Below are 27771 nucleotides of genomic sequence, written 5' to 3' on the forward strand. Positions count from 1 at the left end.
GTGTTTGGCTGCATGGTGGTATACATACTGAGCCACTGAGCCAAGATACTTTCTACAATTTCTCCTAATGGCAACTGAAAAACCGAATATTCTGCCTTCTTATCATACTTGCAAAACAAGTGAAAGTTTGCTGAAGGATTTCTAAGAACTTGTTCACGAACAGTGACGATAAGTAGACTTTTCTTGAATAGATGCATTTATTTCTGCAACACGATTAAATATTAAACAGAAATGTACAGCTTACCATCTTAGGGGTGGGAATTGTTTGGTACCTCACAATTCCATTAAAAATTCACAATTTTTTAATCTAATTTCGGTTCAATAAATGCTTACATGCTTGAAATTTGTGAATCAACGTAAACCGCTAGAAGACTGAATCGTGAATTGATTTTTCCCCCACCCCTAATTTACATCTATTTAAGTATAGATATGAATAATTCATTTTTTCACTCGTAAGAATAACAATTACAGATATTGTAGTTGACTTGATTGCTGCAATTGATAAATGTTGAAAAAATACTAGTGGACTAGTGGAAATGTAATTTTACAAAAAGCAGTTGTTCATGTCATGTTTTTGTTTTTGATATGGAAGCTCACTGTTTTAATGACACTGTCAATATCGCTGTAGGCCTATGATTGTACAGCCACTGTACATAGTCACATTGGATGCTATAAAAAGTAAGTTACTCGAACAATACCATAAAAATGACTTAACAATACATGGAAATAAACACTACTGGGTGCTGCCTGGATAACTCTAGAGTTAGATTTCTATAGGGTTGTGGTTGGGTTTTGATCAGGCGGTGGTTGGGTTAGCCCTGCGGTCTCCTGGCGGGAGGATCGGCGGGGTCCTGACACAGGGAGCTCCACCAGGGCCTGGACGGTTTGGGCTATCCGAGTCAAACCCTCCTCCTCCAGGATCAGCTGGGGGGGACACAGGTTATCCTGGTGGGGGAGGGAGGGGGGAGAGTTGGGACATCATCAGGGCATATTTAAGTAGACAAACTCATGCTGCTATACATTTAGTGACGTGAGCATGCAACCCTTTAAATCCCTGTGCAAGTCATCGTTGACTTCAGAATATAAGCACATACTGAGGTATAGTATTGCTGTACTTGGTGCTGCTGTACTTCCACACAATACTAAAACATCTATACATGACCCCATGCATTGTGGAAGGGAGGAGAGAAAATACGTAAAAGAAGGGAAGAAAGGTTTTCTTCAGCATCAACGTAAGCATGCAAGGTGCCTCCAGGTCAGTCACCTGAGCAGGTCCCCACGGTGTACTCACCTTCCCCCAGGAGGAACAGCCGTCACACTGTGGAGAATGTGCCACTGGAGGGACACAGCAAAGTTCAAGCGCAGAGCAGAAGGCATAGTGACGAGCTCTTTGGCTCCAAACAGTGTTTCTCAACCTCACACCCCCCTCAGTCAGACCAGTGTGTGAATGCGTGTCTGTTCTCCATTGGGTGGGCGCTACAGCAAGCTGTCCCAAGGCTGAGGGGATGAGGGCTTGAGAAGCGAGGCTTGGGAACAACCATTGATAACGTACATGGCAGCAAAAGCAGACATAAAAGACAGGCGTGGGCACTGAACGTGTTCAATGTTGCTTTTTTTTAATAATTTCTTTACAACGGGGGGGAAAAAACCTTTACATATAGATTTGTCTTATATAAACTAATTTGTCGTCTTATTAAATACATAGGCATCGTATAAATATTACAAAATACAACAGTCTTCCCATTCGGTTTACACCCTTAAGAAGAGAACGCCATTCTAAAGCGGAAATGTGGATCTTTCTTAAACATTTGTTTTTCTATGAAACGTACATTTTGGTTGAAACATTATTGCAAATTCATTGCCAACAGCAGAGTAAGTGATAAATGCATTGAATTGGTGTAACAGACAAGATAGACGAGGGCTGTGACTCTTTAAATACAGTATAGGTGTGAGCAGACATTGACCTCAACAAGATGGCCGCTCTTTCCTGCCTCTATGGAAGGTCAAAGAGCCCTAGTGTCAACATGTGTAAGTATTATGAGGGTCATGACCACTAGTGGTAGAATCTGTGTTTAGACACACCTCAAATACAAAGGTGTGGACATAGGGGAAGAAATTAGCGCAAACCGCCAACGACATCCAGTACATTTCTTACAAAAATAGAATCCAATTTTTATACAAATGAAGTGTGTAAGACAAGGGTTCACCCTGCTCTGTGTCTAACGTCTTCTCTCTCCCCCAGAGCAGAAGCAACGACACGACCTGTGCTGCCAAACGAGCTGAGGCCTCATTATGCACTAGAACTCCATTTCCCAAGGGCATGCTTCCCCCAGCTGTGCTATCCCAAGTGGCTTCTGGGAAACTTTCAAAACGGTAAGACAATCGGGCGTTTACTATTTCACACACTACCAGTCAATTGCTTATTGATTGGAAATTTAAAAAGCTGTGTGTGGTATACGAGTTGCCTCCTTGTTTCAAGTTATTAGCCATTCAGTTCATTAAAAGGCAAACTAACCCTGTTCACTTGTATTAGCTTAAGGAATCTGCAAGAAAACTTCTTTCACCCAAGCACTGTAGCGGGAAAAACAAAAACTTTATCAAAATAAATAAAAATAACCCAAATAACTTAATTTGTTGTTTACATTTATACAAACACAAAGCATGTTAAGCCGCTGGTCTCCGGAGTGACCGAAGAAAGAAAAAGCAACAGCAAAAAGAGGTTTGCCACAAATCTATACACACTTAAGCTTCATGAAGATCCTGTACCGTCAACATACAGGGGGGTGACTGTGGTGCAACACCACCCCCCACTGGTCATAGTCAACATTGCAGACAGACAAATGAACAAGTCTTTAGTGGTGGTTTGTCAGTCGATAACGACAGGCACCTGGTTTATCACCTGCCTGCATGTGGCCTGCATGTAGCTACTTTGGGTGACAAAATCTGTCTGTACACGCATGCATGTTCCTGACTGTGGTAACTTTACATGCGTGTTCGTACTACAGTATCTTGGGGTGGGGTGGGGGGGGCTTTAAATCCCATTCACAGTTCTTTTCTGCTTGGTGTCCCTCTGTAGGCGAGTGGAGCATGAAGATATGCTGTGCGTCAGTGTTGAAGGCTAGGCTGGCCTAAGGCAGACGTGGGGGGGAAGTCCATTGAACTTCCTTATGGTTAGGACTCCATGCCTATCAATCGAGGCATTTACATACATATGCTATTCCTTTACATTTACTGCCATATAAGGAGAGAAGAGGCTCTTAAATGTATATTTATGTGCCTAGACTGTGCCAAGAGAGTAGAATACTTGAAAGGGCACGTCTACTTCAAAGTGGTTTGTGTTTAAGGTCCTCCTGCCCTGTGTTGTGGCCTTGGAGAGCAGCTGTGTTGGATCAGTACACAGTGTGCTGTGATGTGGGCTGTGTGGGCGGAGTGGGTTACGTGTACTGTACTCACACACGGTTCTGAGAGCAGCTGTAGACTGAAGGGACTGAGTTGTGTGTGTGTCTGACTCTGCATACCACATGCTTCAACAGCTGCAAGTGTGTGTGTGTTGGTGGGAGGGTCTAAACCTCAGATTCAGGGGTCCGATTCACATCAGGGGTCAGTCAGTATGCTAATGTCAGACAGTGTGCAAACACACACACACACTGCCGTCTACGCAGTGAGGTGGCAGTAGAGGGTGTAGAGCAGGGCCATGGCCAGGCCGTAGAAGAGCAGGAAGCCCGTGGAGAGCAGCGAGGAGGTGGAGGGGTGGCCGCAGGGGTCCAGGGGGGCTCTACCGGGGCCCTCCGTCCCCTCCGCCTCCACAGGCACGGCCAGCAGGGCGGCCACGCAGCGCAGCACGGCGGGCAGCTTACAGAACAACACGTCAGAGCACACACACATCTCCATCTGAGAGAGGTGGGGGGGGGACATGGAGAGAGAGAGGGGGGGGGGGAGAGAGGACATGGAGAGAGAGGGGGGGGGAGAGAGGACATGGAGAGAGAGGACATGGAGAGAGAGGACATGGAGAGAGGGGGGGGGAGGACATGGAGAGAGAGGGGGGGAGAGGACATGGAGAGAGGGGGGAAGAGGACATGGAGAGAGGGGGGGGAAGAGGACATGGAGAGAGGGGGGGGGGAAGACATGGAGAGAGGGGGGGGGGAAGACATGGAGAGAGAGGGGGGGGGAGGACATGGAGAGAGAGGGGGGGGGAGGACATGGAGAGAGAGGGGGGGGGAGGACATGGAGAGAGAGGGGGGGGGAGGACATGGAGAGAGAGGGGGGGAGAGGACATGGAGAGAGAGAGGGGGGGGAGGACATGGAGAGAGAGAGAGGGGGGGGGAGGACATGGAGAGAGAGAGAGGGGGGGGGGAGGACATGGAGAGAGAGAGAGGGGGGGGGAGGACATGGAGAGAGAGAGAGGGGGGGAGAGAGAGAGAGAGGGGGGGGGGGAGAGAGAGAGGGGGGGGAGAGGACATGGAGAGAGAGGGGGGGGGGAGGACATAGAGAGAGAGAGGGGGGGGAGAGGACATGGAGAGAGAGAGAGGGGGGGGAGAGGACATGGAGAGAGAGAGAGGGGGGGGGGGGAGAGAGGACAGAGAGAGAGAGGGGGGGGGAGGACATGGGGAGAGAGAGGGGGGGGAGAGGACATGGAGAGAGAGAGGGGGGGGAGAGGACATGGAGAGAGAGAGGGGGGGGGGAGAGGAGAGCGGGGGGGTGAGTGGGAAACAGATTGGAGGGGGGCGAGGAGAGCGTGAAAGAGGGGAGGATAGAGAGAGAGGGGGTGAGAATGGGCAGAAAGAAGAAACAAGATGGTAGAGAACAAAAGGATGGAGAGAAAGAAAAGTAAATAGCAGAAGAGAGACAAACAATGAGCTTTAAAGCATGTTACAACGCCAAAACTGCTCGAACACAGAAGACAGTTAACACTCGTCATGACAACATTACAACATACGTAGTTGACTGACTGGTAACAGCAGGGAACACACAGACTTGCTGATGGAATCAGTTACACAAAAGGCGAAGGTAGAGCGAGTGAGAGAAAGGCGTGGGAGGTATGGATCTTACCTCCGGGACCCCCAGTTTCCGACAGGCAGCAAGGAAGTTCTCAATGTTGAGGCGACACTTGGCGGTGCTCAGCTTGGGCTGGGGAGGAGGGGGGAGAGAGAGAGAGAGAGAGAAGGGGTGAGAGAGAGAAGGTAAAGAGAAACAGTGCACACTCGCATCACAACCCACGGTGGGAAAAAAAGTTGAATCCATCCATGCTCAATGACCAATCACTGGTTATAAAAAAAGTGTTGGGGGCTGTGATTGGCTCACCACTGCCGGAGACGGGATGTGGATGATTGAGACGGCGCGCGGCCGCACTTGATTGACCAGCTGGCACAGGATCGTGCCATTGGACAAGGCATCCCCCAGGTCTTCAGGCAGGGTGGTCTTCAACCTGGACTCCAGAGTCTGGAGAGATACACACAGTCTCAGAGTGAGAGAGGTCACAAGAGAGCGACCACAGAGGCTCGCGTCAACAGGGTGGTGAGTACGTCAGAGCGGGGGGGGGGCGTCCGGCGGTACCTTGCGCAGCTGGACGATGTCCGGTCTCTCTTCTCTGGGAGACCGGAACGCGGAGCGAGACTCGCTCCGGCCAGCCTCCAGCAGACTGTGAACAGACCCTAACAGGAAGAGAGAGAGGCTGTGTACTGGAACTGGACAACAATGAGTCAACACATTCATCGTGTGTGTGGGGGGGGGGGGGTTGTCTGCGTACCAGACGTCTTGACACTGCAGCGGGAGGAAGTCCGGAACAGGAAGCTGTTGGGTTTGTGGGCGTGGCCGGGCGGAGACGATGCTTTGGGTGTGCACGGAACGTCTGACAGAAACACACAAAACACTGTGTTGACTCCTATCCAGGGAAGTGTGGGTCAGCCTGTGTGTGTGTGTGTGTGTGTGTGTGCTTTACCTGCTCTGCTAACCGAACGCTGGATCAAAGGCCCATGAGCCAAAGAGGGTACCTGGTCTGCACTCTGTGAAGAAGAAGAAAATGCATCCATGACATACATCATCAACATACATACATCACACACACACACGGGGCACTCCTGGGACTCACCGCACAGCGTTGTCGTAGGCCGTTGTGGGAGTGGTGGTTCTCTGGTGATCCACCACTAGATGGAGACAAAGACAGCACATTGATCATCACAGGACCTCTAACCCCGTCACTAAAAGCTTCCACCCACAGTCTCATCTTCCAGGGAGAGCACTCAGGGAAAGGAAATAAACACTGAACGGTTCACATCCATTAGGAGCATTTCACTCCTCGGATCTCTCCCTCTCTCGCTGGAATCCCTCCTGATGTAAAATGGCCTTACCCTGTGCAGCTTCCTGTCTGCGACGGCGTCGCCACATGACTTCCTGTTTTGCCTGCCGTCTTCAGACTGAAACGTTTCGAAACCTCTGGTTAGATATGGGACACGAACACTGGGGGCTGCCAGTAACCCTGCTCCTACAGAGAGCTGCCACAGGGCCCACTGCCGTGTCCAACATGGCCGTGTTCTCGTTCACCAGGTGAACCCCTCTGCTCAAATATCCCCCCTGGCTCACACGCTGTAGGGCCACCAGCTTGCTTTACTCTACATGAAGGCTATTCGCCGGAACCCTGTCTCTTGCAAGGATGTCGCCCCTCCCTTTCCTCACCAGCTGTCCTTGGCCCTCTCTCTCTGCTGCTGCTGGGCTCGCTCTCTCTCCTGCCAGATGAGCAGGGTGCCTGGCTTCCTCCTCTCCTCTCCTAGGGTGGGGCTGGAGGGGGACGGGGAGGAGCTGGACCACAACAGGGACTCTGCCCCCATCTCCACAGCGGTCCTGGGAGGGAGGGAGAGACAGAGAGGAGAGAGAGACAGAGAGAGAGAGACAGAGAGACAGGAGAGAGAGACAGAAAGAGAGACAGAGAGAGAGAGACAGAGAGACAGGTGAAGCGATAGGGAGAGATGGGAGGAGAGAAGAATGCAAAGGATTTAAAAAATGACGCGTTGTACATCAATTTGATGTGCAGTCAAACGCTTGAATGCTGGCCTATACCAATCCCTATTCATATAAATGAATGATGACTGTTCGCAGGGGCATTCATCTGCTTAAAAGGGAAGGGACTCAGTGTGGGAAACATGAGTACAGGGTCAACAAACTCCAGATCGCTCCCATTCAGCTTTACACCAACAGGGAACCATGAGGCGCGGCGAGGCGCCCCAGACCTATCGTGTGTGAGCGCTCAGGGGCTGCGGTGTGCGCTCACGTGACCGCGGGCTTCGGTCATGTGATCGCGCGAGGCGTCTGGAAATAGGAGCCCTTCACACTGCCTGACACGACATGGACCATTGGTCAGGAGACGGAGGTTCTGGGTTCAGAGCCCAGAAGAGAAGGGGGGGAGGCGGAGAGGAACACGCGTTTGGTTTACTTTGCGTTGACATATGTGAATAGCCTGTAGCTGGAAAACACAGCTGTTCACAAAGTTAACAGTTAAACAACAATTCTCTCCCCCTCCCCACACGTTTGGAAGACTTGAGTGCTAGCCCGGTTGCTACACATGCAGGTTCAGAGTGGCAGTCTGTAGGGTTAGTGCATACGAGTAAATGTTTTCCATGGTTATGGTGGCGTCAGTGGAGGACCGGATCACTGTGTGGAGTGGGAACTGCACTCTGTTGACTTTTCCCAGCTCCTCAAACACCCAGGAATCTGACCTTGCCCAGACGGGTGAGGGAGTGATAGAGGGAGAGAGAGAGACACAGTATATCGTGTACGTACATAAAACCAACAAAGTGTCTTTTTCCACTCTACAGCACTGACTGGACATAGACTCGGAGTGTGTGTGTGTGTGTGTGTGTTTGAGCTGATGGTTTCGAACGCCGCAACCGCCAAACCCGCTGAGCGTCCAACCGAAACGCTCGCAGAAACTGCGAAGTGACAGGTGGTCCGCACCGACGCGCACGGCGCTCACACAAACACTCCCTGGCATTTTGGCTGAGGCTGCATTTTGGAATGTGTGGCCCGTGCCCCCGCATGCCTCACCTGCATATTGAAGAGTCGGTTGGGGAAGGCGGACCCTTTTCGTTCCTTTCCTGGAAGCACAACAAAAACAGAGCACGCAAGTCAAGCCATCGACTTACTCGACCAGTGGACCAGAAATCCCCCAGTGTTTAAACATGGGGGGCCGGTGAGACACCCTGAAACTGGAGCGAGGCCTCCGTACCTGCGGGGGCGCTGTGAGCGGCGGGGTGGGCGGCGCCGTCCTGCCCTCCTCCTCCTCCGTCATACTGCTGTCGATGAAGTCCACCTGCTCCGCCTCGCCGTTGACTGGAGGGGGAGGAGAGAGGGATGGAGAAGGGCGGAGGGGAGGAGAGAGGGATGGAGAAGGGCGGAGGGGGAGGAGAGAGGGATGGAGAAGGTCGGAGGGGGAGGAGAGAGGGATGGAGAAGGTCGGAGGGGGAGGAGAGAGGGTTGAAGAAGGTCGGAGGGGGAGGAGGAGAGAGGGTTGAAGAAGGTCGGAGGGGGAGGAGGAGATCGGCAGAATGGAAGACAAGGTCAGAGAGGAGGAGGAAGGCCAAACGCAGAAAGAAAGGGAGAGACGGTAGGAGAGAAAAGAGGGAGAGATAAACAGACAGGAAGAGGGTAGTGGAGAGAGAGACAGAGAGAGAGAATGAGGAGATATTGCAGACAGTCCAATAACAGAGGAATGTTAGGGAGTGTATTCAAACAGTGCACCCTTTATTAAAGGATGAGGCAGGGAGGATATGAGAGAGATTTATGACCCTGGTGAGCTAGCTTTGAAAGCACACAGGCCCTCATTACATCTAATATAAGCTTGTGTGTGTGTGTGTGTGTGTGTGTGCCCCTCACCTGCGTGGTGCTCCAGAGGGGAGTCCTCCTCCTCCACCTCCTCCTCCAGGTTGCGGTGGTCTCTGGTGAGCTCGGCCAAGCGGACGGATCGCTCCGAGAAGTCATCTGCAGACTGGTGACGCAAGCAGGGGAGAGAAAGACGTCAGAGACAGGCGTACAGCACTTACAGGAGAGATATGCAGAGTTGAGAGCAACCAAAGCACACACACACAAACACACGACACTCACCCAAACAGGCACACACAAACACACTACACACACTCACCTCGTTCCCTGACCATCTCTTGCTTCCGCTGTCCACACTGTTGAAGCCAGAGTCCAGACCTCCATACGGGCCTGTAAACAGCTCCTGCTCTGACAGACTGACAGACACACACACACACGCATCAGGAAACGCACATCAAGAACAAATACACATTAGAAATACACACCAAGTACTACACACACACACTCATAGGAGAGGTTCTTTCTGAGAACTGATAAGGTCTTGTTGCTCTGTGAGTTTCATTGCAAAAAAAAAAGAGACTAAATTGCTCGTCACTGTTCTAGGCCCAGTGGGGTGGGGAGGGAATTTTCCAAAACAACTTTCCATTCCAGTTTTCTATTCCGCCTTCCAAGAACATCCTCCCATCCATCCAACCATTTCCTTCCTTCCCTCCTCATAAATCCATACATGACTCCTTCCCCCCCCCACCCCCTCCATCCCTCCTGCCAGCCCTCCACTATCTCCCCCCCCTTGGTCTCTCACCAGCTTTTGAAGTCGGTGGGCCGCAGGGCCCTCTCCATGTCCTCCTGGCTCCGCTTGCAGGCCTCCATGTTGAGGTACTTGAAGATGTGGTACTTGCCCTTTGAGCAGATCTGGGCGGGCGGCTGCTGCAGCGGGTTGTTGTCCAGGGTGATGCTCTGCAGGTGGCGCAGGTGGCGGTAGCACACGGGCACGTGGGACACGCGGTTGCACGACACGTCGAGGCGCACCAGCGGCAGCTCCGACAGCTCTGGGGGGACGGGGAGGGGAGGGGGCGACGACGACAGAAGGGTTGGTTTAAGTCGCTGAGCGGGCTGTTGAGAGCACTGTCGGCTACTGGACTGTAAACTGGACCGTGTGAAGTGAAATCAGATCGAATGGAAGGCTGTCGCTGCAGGCTGACAGGATACTGCTTCAGCTGGGGGGGGGGCGGTCGTTCCAGGGTCACAGTTGAAGAGAGTGCTGGTGTGTGTACAAAATGTGTATGTGTGTGTGAGAGAGAGTTCAGGTGTGTATAGGACATGTGTGTATAGTGTGTGTAAGTGCAGATGTGGAGTAGTATGTGTGTGTGTCCAGTGTGTGTGTCCAGTGTGTGTGTGTGTAGGGGGGGTACCTTGGGGCAGCTTGGTCAGCTGGTTCCTCCTCAGGTTGAGGTCTCTCAGACACTCCAGCTGTCCCAGCTCCACCGGCAAAGACTGGAGCTCGTTACAGCTCACATCCTGGGGGGGGGGGGGGGGGGGGGGGTCAAGGAGAAGAGGATCAAGGGTGAGACCAACAGAAGAGGGGAAGCAAGTTTTCAAAAAAGGTCAAACCGAGAGAAACAACCTCAAATAGGGTTAGGGAAACGTACAGAGAGAGGGAGAAAGACAGGGGGAGAGGGTGGAGGAGAGAGAGAGAAGAGGATCACAGGGGGAAAGGGTGGAGGAGAGAGAGAGAAGAGGATCACAGGGGGAGAGGGTGGAGGAGAGAGAGAGAGAGAGAGAAGAGGATCACAGGGGGAGAGGGTGGAGGAGAGAAAGAGAGAGAGAGAGAGAAGAGGATCACAGGGGGAGAGGGTGGAGGAGAGAGAGAGAGAAGAGGATCACAGGGGGAGAGGGTGGAGGAGAGAGAGAGAGAGAGAAGAGGATCACAGGGGGAGAGGGTGGAGGAGAGAGAGAGAGAAGAGGATCCAGAGCCCGGGGAGAACCCAACTCCACCCGTAACCTGACACCAGTCGGTCTGGGGCGGAGCACAGCCACCATGTGGGCATGTGTGTGTGTGTAGGGGAACGTACCAGCTGCCGGAGGTGTGTGAGGGTGTGTATGGAGGGTGGCAGGGAGGACAGCTTGTTGTTGCTGACGATGAGCACCCTCAGAAGGGGCAGGTCACACACCGACGGAGGCAGGCTGGAGAGCAGGTTACGACTGGACGACGCACACACACAGCTTAGGTTAGCTTTGGTTAGCGTCGGTGAGGGCTTGTAGGTGACACACGTTTGTGTTTGCGTGTGTGTTACTTGAGATTGAGGTAGGTCAAGGCTTGTAGGTGACACCAGCTGTCTGTGCGTGTGTGTATGTAAGCATGTGTGTGTGTGTTACCTGAGGTTGAGGTAGGTGAGGGCCTGTAGGTGCCCCAGGCTGGGGGTGAGGGAGCGGGCACAGTTGTGGTACAGGCTGAGCGTCTCCAAGGAGATGAACTGACACAGCTCCTCCGGCAGCTCGCACAGTCGGTTCTTGGAAAGGTCTGGAACACAGGGACGACCATGTCAGACCATCACATCCGATCACACGGCTGAGGCACAAGTGATCCGACCGGTCGCGTAGCGTACGAGGGATCCGATTAGGGGGATTGCGACAAAAGCTCACAGTCATTATTCACTTCCATTGTCCTGGGGTCCTGGATGGATGACTCATGCGTGGAGCAAACACAGCACAGCCACACACACTAGGCTTGTACTGACATGTCTCTCTGTCTCTCTGTCTCTCTGTACCTGTCTTTCTCTCTCTGTGCTTCTCTCTGTCTCTCTGTACCTGTCTTTCTCTCTCTGTGCTTCTCTCTGTCTCTCTGTACCTGTCTTTCTCTCTCTGTGCTTCTCTCTGTATCAGTCTCTCTCTCCATCTCACACACACACACACACACACACACACACACACACACACACACACACACACACACACACACACACACACACACACACACACACACACACACACAGCCAGTCAAAATCATAGTTTGGCCCTCAGTTGTTTTCGGTTCGCTCATACAATATGAATGTGTACGCAGGGAGAAAAAAACGGAACGATGAACGCTGACCAAAAAAAGACACAAAAGAGCTCAGAGAAACACAGATTACAGAGACAGATCCGGGCCAGCCGAACCAAGTCTATTTCCGACCGCAGACGGTTCCAGGTTTCTCCTATAAATAACCCCCCCTTTGTCTTGAATCATTTCCTGGTTGATCTAGGCCACCTTGCTGAAAGAACACATGTTCAGGTTCACACGGGTCATCCTCCCATCCTCTCTTTTCCTCTTTCCCCATCGCCAGCCTCCTTTCTCTCCCTCTACCTGTCTTTTATACCTTTCTTATTTTCTCTTTATTTTTCGGAGCCCTTCCCTTTTCCCTCTCCCCCTCCCCCAGTCCACTCCAACACTGATGACTCTCATGCATGCACCACGTTGCACCTTTAATGTCATTTCGTGGCTTTCCTTTTTTTTCCCTTTTTTTCCCTCGGCCTGCTCCATCCTCCCCCTCTCCTTCTTTCCCTCTGTCAGCACTTCCCTCTCTCCCTCTCTCCCTCCCTCCCTCTCTCCCTCCTCCCCTGTGGCAAGTCTCCCCCCCTTTCCTTGTAATGACAGCGGTGCATTCCCGGGTCGCACTGAGCGCGCTCCGTGGAGGCCCTGTAATTAGCATCTCGTCCCCTCTCCAGAAATATCTCCTGACCCCGTCAACACAGGGCGTGCGAGTGTGCGTGTGTTGACTGCGATTGTGTGTCTGAATCCGTGTGCGTGCACGCAGCCACGACAAAAAAATGAGAAATTCCACGTTCATCCACCAACCACACACACACACCCTTTTCCTCTGTTCTGTCTTCTTGACGCCAGCGATACGCAGCAAACATAGCTGCAGACGTCCAGGCAGTGTGGGTGATGGAGCAGATGGACTAGAATGGTGGTGGTGAAGTGGAGCGTACAGTCTGGTCTGGTGCAGTCTGGTCTGGTGCAGTCTGGTCTGGTGTAGTCTAATGTAGTCTGGTCTGGTGTAGTCTGGTTTGGTGTAGTCTGGTGTTGTGGGTGTGAGTGTTCCAGGGCTACTGGCTTTAATAAAAAGGTGTTTCGTTATCTTCTGCTGCCAGCAGAATGTTCATATGCCCTGTTCATATGCCCCGATAAAGAGCGGCACAGAGTGCGCGTGTGCCAACATTCCAACAAAAACCTGAATTTGGGTTTGGGTGTGTGCGCTCTGGTGGTCCACACAGAAGCTGAGGACACTGTGTCAGTGTGTGGAACATATCTCAAATATCTTAGCAAGGACTTATTTTGAAAGTGTGCGTGTGAATTCAATGGGGATTTGTGTGCTTGTGTGTCTGCAGTAGCTATGCAAGCAGAGAGGGTGTGTGTACAGTAGCACACGAGCCCATGGGCTCAGTCTTCCCAGCTCCATTGTCCTATCGTGTAGCCAGAGGGAGCTAGCTGAACAATGGAACAGGGTATGAGGGGAGGTGTGTATGATGGGTCGAAGGGTTAGGGAGGGATAGATTGTGTGTGTGTGTATGTGGCTGTGTGGGGGGTAATCCTGTGTGCTCTCTCCCTTCAGCCAAAAAGACGACTCCTCTTCCCTCATTCCTCTCCATTCCCCTCCCCTTTACCCTTCCCCCCCCATCCTCTTTAACCCCTCCCCTCTCCTTTAACCCCTCCCCCCACATCCTCTCAGTCCCCATCCCTGGACCAGGACTCCAGTTCTCATACGGAGGCAGCCTTCTTTTGTCCGCCTGGTTGATTTGGCGAGGAAGTGTTTGGAAACACACTTTGTCTTTGCGTCAAAAACAAACACACACACACACACACACGGAGCCTGAAACGTCCAAAATGAAAGACCTAAACAACACAGGAACTGCGACGTTCGGCACAACCATCGATACTTCTGAAATACACCGTTCCTTTAAGGAATCCCAGATGTCATCCATGACTGGATGGGAGCCAGCTGGAGACATTGACTCTACATTGACAAGAGTCAAGTTCCCTAGTAAGACGGAATGAATCGCTTATCTGTTCCGAGTGTGTCCAAAACAGAACAGCCGGCTATGGAAAGAGCTGGTCACTGAGTATCGGTGTGACTCAGCTGAGCCAAACACACTCCGGCGTCCGCTAATCTTGACGTACACACACGCACGCACGCACACATGCGTGTCCCACTGGCTAGCGCTTAACTCCTCACGCCTGAACAGACAAATCCATAAAGGCACCTTCGATGCTTAGCTGACCTTTCCTGACCCCCGATGGGTAACCATGGTGACCGTGCTGATCTGGCAACTTCTAAGACAAAGGGTGACAAACGAGCAAGAGAAGGACTCACACACACAACTCCCTCCTATTGCTTACCTGTATAATGCAGAACAACCTGAACCATTGCCATTTCTATAATCATCTTTCTTATTGAGTTTCATTCAACAGGGGATAATTACACAATTACCTAATGACATAGTCGTCTGTGTTAAATGAGGGGTTACAGTGTGTAGGGAACACTGAAGGATTCCAGGGACCTGACATCACTGAATGTGTCCCTGGAAGCTCCTATAACCTCCACCCCCACCCCCCCCCTTTCCACACACACACACACACACACCGCAACCAAGGTTGGGTTACCAAAACAACAGTGGAATTCCTCAGGGGAGAAGATAAGAGAACGAGACCACAGGGATCCAGTTACAGCTTCAAAACAGCCCTCATGTTCAGATGGCTACGCCGCCGAGCCCGAGGTAACTTGCGCTCTTTAAACAACCAGCCCGGGACCGTCCTCAACTGGCCCATAGATGTAGGCGAAACAAACCCGAGCGATCGCACATCACGGGCGAAAGAGGGGCGTTTCAGCCCACATGCTAAGGCTACACCCGAGGGCTAATGACTCGCACGCTGGTTGTCGGAAGACACGCACACGTCTACAATCCTCGATGCCTTTATCCGGCTGAAGCCTTCTCAAAACCCCCATGTTCCTCTTTAATAGCCTGGCGCTTTGTTTGGGACGAAGTTTCCCCTTGCTGTCAAAGCACATTAGCGGATAATCTATTTGAGGAAGGTGTTTTAAGCGTGGGGTATTATGGACAGGCATCCGTGGAGTTGATTGTCGGGCTCAGGGCTGCTCATGCACGAAGAGCCGGACTCCCCTCCCTTATGGTGCTCTTGCGATAATTAGTCGCCATGGCGAATACACCCTCCCCTCCCTTGGCGCGGCTGTTAACCCGTGGCCAGGGCTCACACACACACACACACACACACACGCACACACACACACCTGTGTGTGTGTCATCACCTCTCAAGCATGACAACGCTGAGTGAGTTTCTGTATCAGCAAGACTGCGTACGACAACGCTAATGGAAGGAGGGAAGGTTGTGAAGCGGCGTGGGGCTGCTTCTGGGACTGGAGAGGAGAGACAGGCTGCGGGACCTGGGCTGGAGGAGCACGCAGCAGCTGAGATTCATGACGAGAGGGAGAGACAGAGAGAGAGACAGAGAGAGAGAGACAGAGACAGAGAGACAGAGACAGAGAGAGAGAGACAGAGAGAGATAGACAGAGAGAGAGCCCACCTGCTACTTTCAGACCTTCGTGTCTCTGCTCTGCTCTCACAAACGGACCGGTGGATGATTACTCAAAGCTGATTAGTGCGTCGAGAGGCCTCAGAGCTGAAGAACTCACTCTCCCAGTCTCACTGTGCAGCTCAGCTCTCTCTGTGTGTGTGTGTGTGTGTGTCTGGCCTGGTCATGATAGACCAGAACAGAAACCGTGTTGGAGTCCATATCGGGGGAGATTTACTCTCCGTCCCGTCGCCAAGAAACTTCACACTCCTCAGGCCTCAGCACGACCCTGAAACCCAAGAAGAAGGGGAGAGCTAGGGCCTCACTGCGGGAGTGAGGATCAGTGTGTGTGTGTCTGAGTGTATGGGAGTTACACTTACAGACAGATCAGGTACTTATTTGACATGGGGGGGGGATGGGAGAAAGAGGGGAGGAGCAAGGATCTGGGAGGGAGGGAGGGAGGGAGGGAGGGAGGGAGGGAGGGAGGGAGGGAGGGAGGGAGGGAGGGAGGGAGGGAGGGAGGGAGGGAGGGAGGGAGGGAGGGAGGGAGGGAGGGAGGGAGGGAGGGACTGAACAACAGAGCTGAGATAATGCCAGTGCGAGGGCACAGACAAAAGGCCCGAAAAAAGAAAGGGAGGAGGAGGAAAAAAGGGGCAGAACACAACAGGCTAGGCTTGCCCAAACACAACAGAACGGGGAGAGGAGGAGGATGACTCCACAGTCGGTGACAGGTCTGAATCCTTCAGGCCGGAGGGGGGGAGGGCTGCCAGTCCACAGTCCTTCTCACCGCTTCCCTTTCACGACGGAGATCAAACGATACCGCTCGGGCTTAAGTGACCGTCTTACAAATGGCTGCACAAAACAAAATGGGGGTGTCGAAGCTTCCCTGCTAATAGGTGATCGTTAGGGGGGAGTCGCCCCACGACTTGAAGCCGTCTGGTGGGCGATGACTATCATCATGTAGAATCACTGTCATTTCAAAAATCCCCTTCTGCCAAACCTACTTGATTCCTCCGACTCCTATTCTCCAACAGCGAGTGTGTGTGTGCGTGTGTGTGTATCGTGTGTGTGTGTATCGTGTGTATTGTGTGTGTGTGTGTGCAAGTGAGTGACAAGAGAGATCCATCTCCTCAGCTGGTGTTTACCTCTCGTGTGTCAAGCGTTGCCAACGACAACACGGACGTTCAGAAAGCTCCCCATGCGAGGTGCTTTTACCAAACAGGATGTGGCGCTGTAGCTTCCTGTCCCGGCGGTGTGACGGCATTGTGACACACTCAGTGTGTGTCAGTGTGTGTCAGTGTGTATGGCAGGTGCCTCAGGTGGTGAGGCCGTGGTCGGTGTGGACGGGGTAGACTCAGGTGATCAGCCTATCGTAGGAGTATGCAAATGCATGCTGGTGAGTCATAGTAGTCGATTTGCACAGGGGAAATGTCCTTGAATCTGTGTGTGTGTTTGAGTGAGTGAGTGTATGTGAATGATACTGAACCTGCGGGTGAAGTGACACCCCCAGCACGTGTCATTTTGTCTCTTTTGCCTTTTTGGACAGCGACAGTACCACACAGACAGGAAGTGTACGGGAGAAAGAGAGGAGAAGACAAGACGCGGAAAGAGCCGGAACTGAACCGGGGGCTGCTGCGTGTGGCCCTCAGCCCAGTGAGCTGTGGGTCCTTTCCAAGCATGTGTGCGTGGTCTCATTGTGCACGGTCGCCCAGCCATCCCCGCATGGTGACAGGGGCCCTGCGGTGAGCTGAGCTAACCCCAGTCAGCTTGACCTCACTGGATCGTCAGTCACGGGGCAGCCGGGGTCAAGCTTGGGGATTTCAACCTTCCAAACAACCGCAACCTCGGCATCCAACTCTTTGCAAACCTGCACCCCTCCTCCTCCTCCTCCTCCTCCTCTCTACCCTTTCATCCCCTCTCCTTCCCCCACATCACCCTCCCCCTTCCCTTCATTTGTTCAGTCCCTTTCTCTCTTTCGCCTGTTTAACTTTACCACTCCTTCCTCCTTCCTTCCGCTCCTTGGCTTGTTTTTGCTGCCATATGCAAAGGCCCTCAGTTCTGCCATGCAAAAGGGTGATTGGCCACGCCACACCAGAGAGAGAGAAGCAGGAACTGACCTAGCTCCTAGCACTGTGTGCCAGACAGATGATGAGAAGTCACCACTGCTCATGTGACTTTTGTCCAAGTGTACACATTTAACTGTTAAGAGTTTGAGGAACATCCGAGTTTGAGGAACTGCGTGTCATGCAGAAAGAAAACATTCTAACGCACGATATATTCCACAAAGATCCCAAGCATAAAGCACCACAGTCACAAGAGAACAGAGATGGATATAGAGAGATAGAAGTAAAGAGACCCAGCAGGATTTGGCCCCGTTCGTCGTCAACACATGCTGTATGTGTGAACTCTCACACGCTGGCCGAGAGGGCTTCACCCCAGAACAGAGCTCCAGCCGCCGGAGAGGAGCATGTGACCAACAGATGGACGTCTGCATGGAAAGTGTGAAAGTCCTTTCGATCGCTATAGCAACTGGAGAGTTAGGAGTCAGATGGCTGAGCGGTGAGGGAGTCGGGCTAGTAATCAGAAGCTGCCGGATCGATTCCCCGCCGTGCCAAATGATGTTGTGTCCTTGGGCAAGGCACCCTACTTGCCTCGGGGGGAATGTCCCTGTACTTACTGTAAGTCGCTCTGGATAAGAGCGTCTGCTGAATGACTCAATGAAAGTGTAAAAGTCCTTTTGATTGCTATAGCAACTGGCTTGGCGAGATATACTGAAGGGGGAGGCGGCGGTGGCTGATGAAATGAGTGACTTCATTACAAATCAACAAACTGTTGTGGAGAGCCTAGGCAGTCTGCGATGGGAGTGGCGTGGTTTAGCTTTGCGGGTTAAGTTCTGGTTCAGTGGAAAACAGATGCCGGCCCAAACTGTAAGGTCACCGAAACTTGCCTCAGTTTCCATGCAAGTCTAGTTATAGAGAGAGTGTTCCAGTGTGAGGGATCGGTGGGGTTTGATGAACACTGAAGTGAATTCATTATCCTGGCAGTGGCAGCCTGTAATCCTCAATGTTCTGTCTGACTGGGCTAAGCCACTGGGGCTGCTATGGCAGGGGCACGCACGCACACACACACACACACACACACACACACACACTTCCACCCTCAACACACACCAAAGGACACACACGGCACACAGACACGCGTAAACACATGCAACCCTTGCTCTCCGCAACCGACACACATGCTCTCTCCGTCTCTCGCCCGACCAGGCCCGGCCCCCTGCAGACTCCCTCATGTAGAGTGGGACCAGTGAATCAACCATCTGGACACACCAAAGTCAACACCCCAGGAGCTAATGGTTCTCTGTTACATAAGACAGACACACACACACACACAGAGAGAGCAGAGCCCGCTTTCATTATTCGCCAACCAAACAGACGTGGGGTCGACTGACGCCATTATCTTATTTACACACGCTCTTCTAACGCTACACGCGGGCCGCTGACAAACGCAGGCAGGCGTCTGGTCGGGCCCTCTGATAGGGTTATTACCTAATGGTTAGTTGAGAGGCCTGCAGGGACGCTGGTAATCCACTCTCAATAATGGAGGCTACAGGCTTGTAAAGAGAATGTACATTATAGGGCGTATTGACACATTCTGAAAAAGGTAATGTGAGGTCACTGCATTTATCAACTGTACAGCAGCAGGCTCTCCAAACTAGAGGAAGTTGTTTGGCTGTTTTGCTCAACCTGCTATGTTGAAGCAGACAGTGTTTGAATGGGAAGATACTAACGGGTTATTACGTGACAACCGGGTTGGCTAACCCACAAGCACACATCATCGTTTGTGACAGCCTATGCTCATGACATGTCGGAGAGTCAGCACAAAAAGTTTGTGACTAGCTAGTACAGACTGTCTGTTCCTTTGACTCTCCTAAAGTCCCTGAGGTGTGCGGGCCTAGACACACACACACACGCGCGCGCGCACGCACAACGCACACGTACAACGCCCAGACAGCAGTCAGAATGCCATGTTTGGACTGCCAGTTGCCAGACAACCCTGAATTCTGGTTGTGAGTCAGAGGAGCCCAGGGTGCACCATTATCTCTGGTTGCCAAACAGAGGGTGGTGACCTTTTTTCCAAACCTGGCAACCCTGCTGGGCTACAGCACACAAGAGAAGCTGAGAGAGGGAGTGATGAGGTTTTATGGGGATGTTTATGAGCTCGGCTAAAGTAGCAGGCCGTTTGGTACGCCGGTGGGCTCTCGCTCTGTGTTTTCTGTGGGGTTTTGAGGCTCACAGTGAAATGGAGAAGCTGTTGCGGTGCTCAGGTCTCCTTCCCTTGCTCTTTTTCCTCATTTCTCCCAGGGGAACAAGAGGGGTTCCCTTCACCATCTGCTCTGATAGAGAGTACACCGACAGGGCTTAGAGGGAGGGAGGGAGAGAGAGAGAGCCAGAGAAGGAAGAGAGGGCGGGTGAGGGAGAAGCCAGAAAAACAGACAGAGGGAGTGAGGGAGGGAGTGTGAGAGAGGGAAGAGAGGGAAGGGGGGGGGGGTGAGTGTAGAAATCCTGTCCACACCCACGCCCTCACAGAGACAGTGAACAGTGCAGACGGTGACAGAGTGTGTGGCACCGGGCTTCGGAAGAAGCAGAGAAAGCAGAAGTGTGCGAGAGAGTGAGAAACAGAACGAGCACGACCACATCCGCAGGAGGGTGGAGGGGGGGGGGGGGGCCTCGCTCCAAGTAGAGCGAGGCATGCGCACGCGCACACACAGCCTCGGAATGCGCGCACACGTGCACTCAAAGTGACATAGAACAGATGCAAACAACTGACACACACAGAGTATATGATGCAAGACACACACACACACACACACACACACACACACAGTGAGCACCCCCTCCACACACACACACACACACACACACACAGTGAGCACCCCCTCCACACACACACACACAGTGAGCACCCCCCCCACATACACACACACACACCACACAGAGTTCACAGCAAGCTCAAAACAAGCAGAGACTCTTGCACAACATCATTAAAAGCTACAAAATGGTTTTAACCAGTGAATCCCAGTTTTCAAAGGAAGTGAAAAAACGGGGGCTGAACTCCAGCAGGATTACAAAGTCTTTCTAGTCTGTGGGGTCTGGAACACCACACGATTTTGTTAAGTTTTAGGCCAGGACTGGGAAAACAAATTAGGTGAGGGAGGGAAAAGTGGAGAACTTCGACTAAGTGACAGCACTTTCAAAGGCCATGGCGACAGAGAGACTGGAGAATGTCCTGGCACTGGTGTGACATAGAAAAGAGAGGGCAAGACAGAAACACATCACGTGAGCGTTGCTTCTAGAAGGGACTCTGAGTCGCCTATTGGGGTCATCAATAAAGTTTGGTCAATTGAAACCTCCAATAAGGAAGATGTTTCCAGAAAACATACTAAGATATTCTAGTTTGCCCATTGCCCAGCCAACAGTAAATAGAGGCCTATTAACCAAGTTGATTTCAATGGGCGGTGAATCATCATTACTCACACAAGCCTAAGCTGAAAGGAAATATTTGGACGAGGGAAATGCACACAACCTTTTAAAAACACCATCTGCATAATTTGCCATTACGCTAGTCCACTGCTACCCAGCAAGCCTTTCAAGAGCTGTCTGTGAACACGCTGATGGGAAATGCTAAGAGTAATTTAATTGTTTTGGACAGGGAAGCATTACTTGTAGGCGTTTGTACAACTCCTGGAATGTTAATGTGCGTTCACACACCTCCATGTGGGCAACGTTCCCATGACAACAGCTTGCCGTGTGTATGGGCTATCAGCAGTCATGGAACCGGAACACAAGAACAGTCTGGTCTCTCAAATGAAACACACGCAAACACACTTACTTACACCTACTTAAACATCATGAGAGAGAGACAGAGACAGACAGAGAGAGAGACAGAGTATCACATACAGGCCCTCTTAATTTGGAATTGCATGCAAATGGAGTTCAATGAAGGCCAACTACAGGCAGACTAAAGCCTAGATTCCCCTCCAGCACCAGCATGCAGACAGGACATCACTTTGGACGAGACAGATTGACCGAAAGGATTGATTTTATTGGAAAATGTCAAAACTCATGAGCCAGTGCATCGAGACAGGACCACACTGTAGAGGCATAGTAGTCCAGATAATCCTAGGCAGCACAGATAGCCGTGCACATAGAACAGATAGTATACAGAAGCACAGATAATTGTAAGAACTACAAGAGAGAGAATGGGCGAAGGAAATAGAGACAGTTAGGGAGCGAATGAGAGAAGGACAGAGCAGGAAGGGGGGGGGGTAAGAGAGGTGGAGAACTACAGACTCAGACAGGCTCGGGGGACAGGAGGGGAGAGAGAGAGAGAGACAGAGAGAGACAGAGACAGAGAGAGAGAGAGAGAGAGAGACACACATAAAAAGCATGACTCAGACAATGCAATGGGGTAACAAAGAGAAAGTGAGGGGGGAAGAGAGAGAGGGGATTCCAGCTCAAGTGATGAAACCCCTTTTACGGGAACAGGATGACAATGCAAGCAGTGACGTCCAAGCCACCACCCCCCTCCCCCCCATTCATTATTTTATATCTCAGCTGCTAGGGTGATTAGTTGTGGTATGAGGTGTGTCTCTTAGCTCCCCAGTCCCCCCCCCCCTCACTCTCTCCCTGTTCCCCCCCTTTCTCTCAACAAGAAGCTCTTGTCTCCAAGCGCCCCAGGAGGTCATATGAGTGGAGGTCTGAGAAGCAAAAAAAAAAAAAAACAAGCAGGCTTATTTATTAACTTTGCGCACACTCTTTCTCCCTCCTCCCCCCAGCACCAACATGGTCCCCAGTGCAGTGGGGGAGACAGTGGAAAGTAACAACAACAGAAAATAACTCAGAACTACACTGTGTGTCCCCCCCCCCCCCCCCACAAGCTTCCTAAATATCATTCCTCCCCCTCCCCCTCTTTGTTCTTCAATGTCATCCTAGTCTTGGTTATATTAACCCACCGCATGCCACTGAACAGCCATAGCCCGGTGGTGGTCGTTTTTGGGGGTCTGTTTTGAGAGGGGCTAAGGCAGGAGGGATGCACACAGCTGGGCTTTGTTCACTGGGGCGCGACTGTGCTTACTGGCAGAAGCCTTCTCCGGTCGAGCCAAGGGGTGTGTGTGGGGGTGTGTGTGTGTGTGTGGGTGTGTGTGTGTGTGAACCTCTGACCTTCCTGACAGGAAGTTCCTCCAGAACAGAGCACTGGGAGAGGGACAGAGAAGGGAGAGAGAGCTACTGTTATCATAAATACCATAGGGCTTTCTCCCCCTCACGCCAAGATTCAGCTTAAGACAGATTCCACTATTTCTGCTACGTCAAAGCTTTGGAACCGGCGGTGAATTTTCTGTAGATGTCCGCAGGTTGCTCCAAAAGACGGTGGCACCATCGCTCAACACTTAAGGTGTTCGCTAATCAAATCTGAAACGGTTTGTAGGACTTTGTCATCTTCGAAGGCCCATGGCAGCCATCATGCACATTGAGGTCCCGTTGGAACGATGGCTTTGTGGATCCGAGAAGGAAAGATGTTGGCACGACGCCTGCGCAGGGGGAACGCCATACCTGGTGCACAGGCCAGGACAGCGCTCATATTTCTCGTTGGTTCGGTAAATTAGCCAAGTCGTCTTGCTTCAGAACACACGTAGGCCTACAAGCTTGCACATGCAGCAAAACAACGGTTTGAACCAGAAGATGCCGACTCCTGCTTTTACATGAGGACAGGACCACTGTGCCATAGTGCGACGAGACAGGAAAGGGAGGTGGTGTGTGTGTGTGTGTGTGTGTGCAGGAGAAGCAGACACTTATTGAAACTGAAAGTATGCTGGTATCTTAAATGTGCACGTACAAGGTAGGCCTATGCTTTAGAGTGGAGCAGGATGTTATCAGGTTCAAATGCACGCTGATGACACCCAGACTCAAATGTATGTGGACAAAAGGTAGAACAGGCTTTGCCATGACTAAATGTAAACAATCTCACATCAAAAAGGTGGTTGAGTTGACAGAAAGCACTCTGAACACCATTAACAAAAATAAACGTTAGTATATCAGCTTGCCATACTTTCTCTTGGTTTATACAGAGATTAACCTCCCTTTAAAAAAACATTTGCACATCAAGATAGTGTTTCGTGAGAAATTGGATGCATCAATCACTTCAATATCCAGTACCGCTTGCCAGCTTGGGCGCCAGCTGTGTGTGTGTGTGTGTGTGTCTGTGTGTATGTGTGTGTTTTCAAGGCCTGCTCTCCAGTCCTCACCAGAACAGGGCTTGGACCTTTTAGCAGATGGTCATAATTATCACCGAGAGCTAGCTCTTGCTAGCTAGATAGATTTCAACAACCTGGATTGGCTAATCCTCTTTCAACAAAGCGAGGCCCAGTTACTTCTGCTAATCCACACTTTCAACCGCACGCATTATACTGCCCATTTTAGACAATTATCGAAAACTCAGCAAGGTTGTCATCTAGATAGTATTGATAATGCGCAGTCACTCCAACAAAAACTAAACTAGTATGTTTTTCTTTCTAAAAGGGTTGCCAAGATGCTCTGAAATAATTTACAAAACAAAGACTGTCACTAACAGGAAGAGAAGACGAAAACTTGCGGGAAACAAACAAGATAGAACAAAGTTTGTCAATTATAATTAAACTGATCAAATATTGTGTTTCAGTTGTAGGTACATTTCCTAGTTGAACATGTTCAAACAAAATATATGTTGAGGAGGCCAGAACCTGCTCATGGATGTTTTAACTGTGTAGCTAGATGCCGTATCTAGCTGTTAACACAGGATGTACCGTTCGAGGAAGCAAAGCAGGTGACAACAAACAAAAGACAGCCCATTTTGCTTCTTCGTGGACTGCTATTGTGTGTTGAATTGACCATATTGTTTGGGGAAACAAAAGAAGAAGAAAAACAGCAACTTACCTGCATAAGTAATATCTGATAAATCATGGTTCCTGGCAGTTCTGGGAAATTCCTTCAATTTACGGTTCGACAAGTTCAGAGCCCCGCTCGCAGCAGCCTCCTCGAGCGCCTTCTCCACGCTCCGGCTGGCCGCTATTGTCGCCGGCAGCTGGGCACCATCCCCAGCAGCCATGTAATATAGATATACCTCCTTTGTTACTTTCTTTGAAGCCTTCTCTCTACTTTCATGCCCTTAAATACAACTTCCAAATGTTGTCCCCCCGATAGACAACCTAAAAAGTACGACAATAAATCCGACAAAGGCGAGGTAATTCTCTTATTTCACTACGAACACGACTCTCCACGCTCACACCACGAGAAAGCGGTATTAGCTGTCAATCTTCGGGAGGGGTGCAGCATCGCAAACGACCGCACTCAACAGAGAAGCAGTGGGAGTGGCTACGAAAAGAAAGATTTTGATTGGCAGTCGGTACAACACCCAAACTCCAAAGAGACATACGGACTCAAGGCGGGGTTTCAAGAAAGGGGCGTGCATATTGAATAATTTCTGGAGGAGTGAAATTACTTTGATGGCTATATAAACCAATAACTTACAAGAAGAATGAACCAATCACGAATGGCATGGCTCTCGGAGGGGGTGGCAGCCAGGTATCCTCATTCACAACGTTTTATTCATGAATCACATCCAATTACATTCTTAGTTTTGATTTTATGTTTAACAAGAACGTTTGCCTCCAGGGCCATTCCATTCTGCAGACCTCTTAACCCTCGTGCTGCCTTCGGGTCATATGACCAAAAGGTTCATAACGAACCATTGTTGTGTTTACCCAATTTTACCCAATACAAAAAGCAAATAAATGTTTTTTTATTTTAACCTTCGCAATGTGGGGGGTCTGAGACAGCCCAACGGTTAAAAGAAAATGCTTCACTTTGTTTTTGTATGCGGTAAAGTTGTTGCAAACGACGGTGGGTCACAATGACTGATGGGTCAGAATGACCCGAGGAGAACACAAGGGTTAAGTTAATGTAGCATCATTGACTGGCAACTCACCCTAGTTTGTCACACGGATTATAGATTTGGTGTTTTCCACAGTTTTAGCCATGGTGAAGCCTGGTAAATCCACGCTGGATCAAATATTGACACGTCATTAGCCTAATCCTTCTATGTGTGTGTAGTTTATGTGTGTGTGTGTGTGTGTCAGGATGTGAGAGCAATGTCAGGCTAGCAGGTCTGTATTGTTCTTCATACCCTCATGTGGGTTTTGTTCAGGCTCTCTCTTTCCCCACGGCCAGATGACTGCCCACCACATCCCCTCACTCCCCCCTGCGCCGTAGCATCTATTAAAACAGTCTCAATCCCTCCCTCCCTCCTTCCCCCCCTCCCTCCTTCCCCCCTCCTTCTCTCACTCTCATTTTCTCTCTTCCTCCCTCCATCCCTCCACAGATCCCTCCTTCCCCAGTGTCCCATTGGACCATCTGGCTGTGTCCTGGTGTCCTGCTCTCACAGCTGGGGCGAAAGCTAAGAGGTCGGGGGTGCTTGTACACTTTCACTAAACACACACACACACGCACACGCGTGCACACACATTACTGCAAATACCATCCATTAACAGCCACTAGTTAACTCCCACATCAACTGGACATTACTGTAAAGAGATTATCACAGGACATTACACCCCCTGCTAGGCCGCAGCATATTTTCCTCTCCATTTTACTTGTGATTTATATACACAATGTTATGATGCAGTTCTATGAGTTGTACACATTTCATGAAACACATGGCTTAAGGACGACTGGTGAGGTAACCACTGCCATCAGAACACGGAAATATCGAAATGACATTCATTTTCCAATATATTAGTATGAGATTCTAGGGATTTAAAGGGTTAGTTACAGCAAACACCCAAATAAGAACAGCACCAATAGCGCTAGTTCCAAATTAGTGTTTGATTTGTCCCTGGGACGTACCACTGTATTCACATGGGGGGGAAATTGGGTCAGGAAATCAACAACAGGCCCACAATGCCCCTGGGAACAACATGAGGATGGGAGGGTTAGAGGAGGGAGAGCACAGAGGAAGAGAGGGGTTAGATAGAGACAGAGCGTGAGAACGAGTGATGTCATTTTTGTAACCTCTACCACCCTTGGATAAAATGGTGGGACTGAGAGAAAGAGTGGGAAAGTTAAGGGCAAATTGGGATTGAACATTTGCCTTCACAAACCAAACTGAACCAAACTTTAGACAGTCATGGAGAGTGGATAGCCCACTGCTGGTTTGAATGGCTGGCAGCAGCACCACGACCCGGACATCCCATCCTTTGATTGGTCACAGTCGGGAAACCATTACATCATCACTAATGCATTTGGGTCAATGAGGCCTGTGAATATTCATGTTCATTAGTGAGCACAATGCGTTTACTACTCCACCTTCTTTGTTTTGGACCAGTGCTCTTTCCTAGAAACGTCACTTTTCACAGGAGGCAACAGGAAGACTGGTACTGTAATGATTGTATGTGCGTGTGTCCATGTTATGTGTTCATTTGTGTGAGGCCTTCAAAAGACGCTACACATGTGGTTTGACTTAACATCAACAAGCAAGAGTGTTGGACAGTTTTAGAATAAAATGTTTAACCTTGCAGCTTCAGGGTAATCATTTGAGTCATTTTACTGTTATTTAAGAGTTGTCATTTAAAAGAGAAAGTGTAAGCAAATGACAGGGTTAATGGTGGTAGGAGGGAGATAAAGGGTGAATAGGTGAGTGAGTGATTGATGGAGAGACAAAAAGGGCAACTTAGGCGTAGAGAGAGACTGAACAGGGGAAGACCAGTGACAGATGGACCGAGAAAAAGGGGAGAGGAGGAGAAGAAAAGGACCCCGAGATTAAAAGAGTGTCATAAATAGTACGAAAAAAAAGTGCACAAGCATAGGAACTCTCCAGAAAGACTGAAGGAGGCAAAAAGTGAGGGGATGGAAGGAGAGAGTGAAAGACTGCCTGCTGAAAGAGGAGAATGGCTGGGAACGAGTGGTATGCCATTGGACGTGACCAGCTCTCCACCAGCTGTGCATGTCGTGTGAGGGTGGACACACACATACATACATACACACACACACACACATACATACACACACACACACACACGAGCCACGTTGGCTTGAGCCTGTGGCACATTAACACTGCAGTGGAAGGAGGCCTCACTCACTATCTGGTTACCACACTGAAGAGTCCCTCACTTCAATACACACGCTTATTCTAAATCTCCATTAACAGTTTTGCAACTTCATGACTTTGGTATAATGACTTTCCAAAGCATAAGCAGATTTTAAAATGTCATTATGACATCACAGCAAGACATAGTTCTAAAATAACTGTTGTCATGCAGAATTCTACAACAATGAACAACAAAGTAGATGTTCAGAAAA

The 27771-nt window shown here is 50.6% G+C and overlaps 1 protein-coding gene across 3 annotated transcripts; it reads right to left on the reverse strand.

The window, feature by feature from the left end:
• Positions 1 to 178: 178 nt before the first annotated feature.
• Positions 179 to 24753, reverse strand: lrch4 (leucine-rich repeats and calponin homology (CH) domain containing 4). Of its 3 annotated transcripts, none has more exons than XM_084691612.1 (18): positions 24352 to 24753; positions 11188 to 11332; positions 10884 to 11013; positions 10224 to 10329; positions 9614 to 9860; positions 9131 to 9227; positions 8866 to 8977; positions 8219 to 8322; positions 8038 to 8087; positions 6673 to 6837; positions 6348 to 6413; positions 6089 to 6143; positions 5939 to 6002; positions 5747 to 5848; positions 5554 to 5651; positions 5302 to 5439; positions 5050 to 5127; positions 179 to 945 (listed from the first exon to the last, which is right to left on the reverse strand). In XM_084691612.1, exons 1-18 carry the CDS (start codon positions 24521 to 24523, stop codon positions 772 to 774), a joined length of 2103 nt encoding a protein of 700 aa, XP_084547738.1. In that variant the 5' UTR covers positions 24524 to 24753; the 3' UTR covers positions 179 to 771. The 3 variants fall into 3 exon arrangements, with proteins under 3 accessions (XP_084547738.1, XP_084547737.1, XP_084547739.1); XM_084691611.1 differs by lacking the exon at positions 179 to 945 and adding an exon at positions 1600 to 3891; XM_084691613.1 differs by lacking the exons at positions 179 to 945; positions 6348 to 6413 and adding an exon at positions 1600 to 3891.
• Between the last annotated feature and the right edge of the window lie 3018 nt (positions 24754 to 27771).

Source organism: Hypomesus nipponensis, chromosome 25, assembly GCF_054491055.1.
Source record: "Hypomesus nipponensis isolate SF chromosome 25, ASM5449105v1, whole genome shotgun sequence".
NCBI classification, from domain to species: Eukaryota; Metazoa; Chordata; class Actinopteri; order Osmeriformes; family Osmeridae; genus Hypomesus; species Hypomesus nipponensis.

Excerpts from the sequence above, each read along its gene's own strand:
- lrch4 (XM_084691611.1), bottom strand. The coding sequence starts at position 24,523 with ATGGCTGCTGGGGATGGTGCCCAGCTGCCGGCGACAATAGCGGCCAGC. Across the intron at positions 6,838-8,037 it reads ACCGACTCTTCAATATGCAG|GACCGCTGTGGAGATGGGGG; the intron begins GTGAGGCATGCG and ends CCTCCCTCCCAG. Across the intron at positions 5,440-5,553 it reads ACATCGTCCAGCTGCGCAAG|ACTCTGGAGTCCAGGTTGAA; the intron begins GTACCGCCGGAC and ends GTATCTCTCCAG.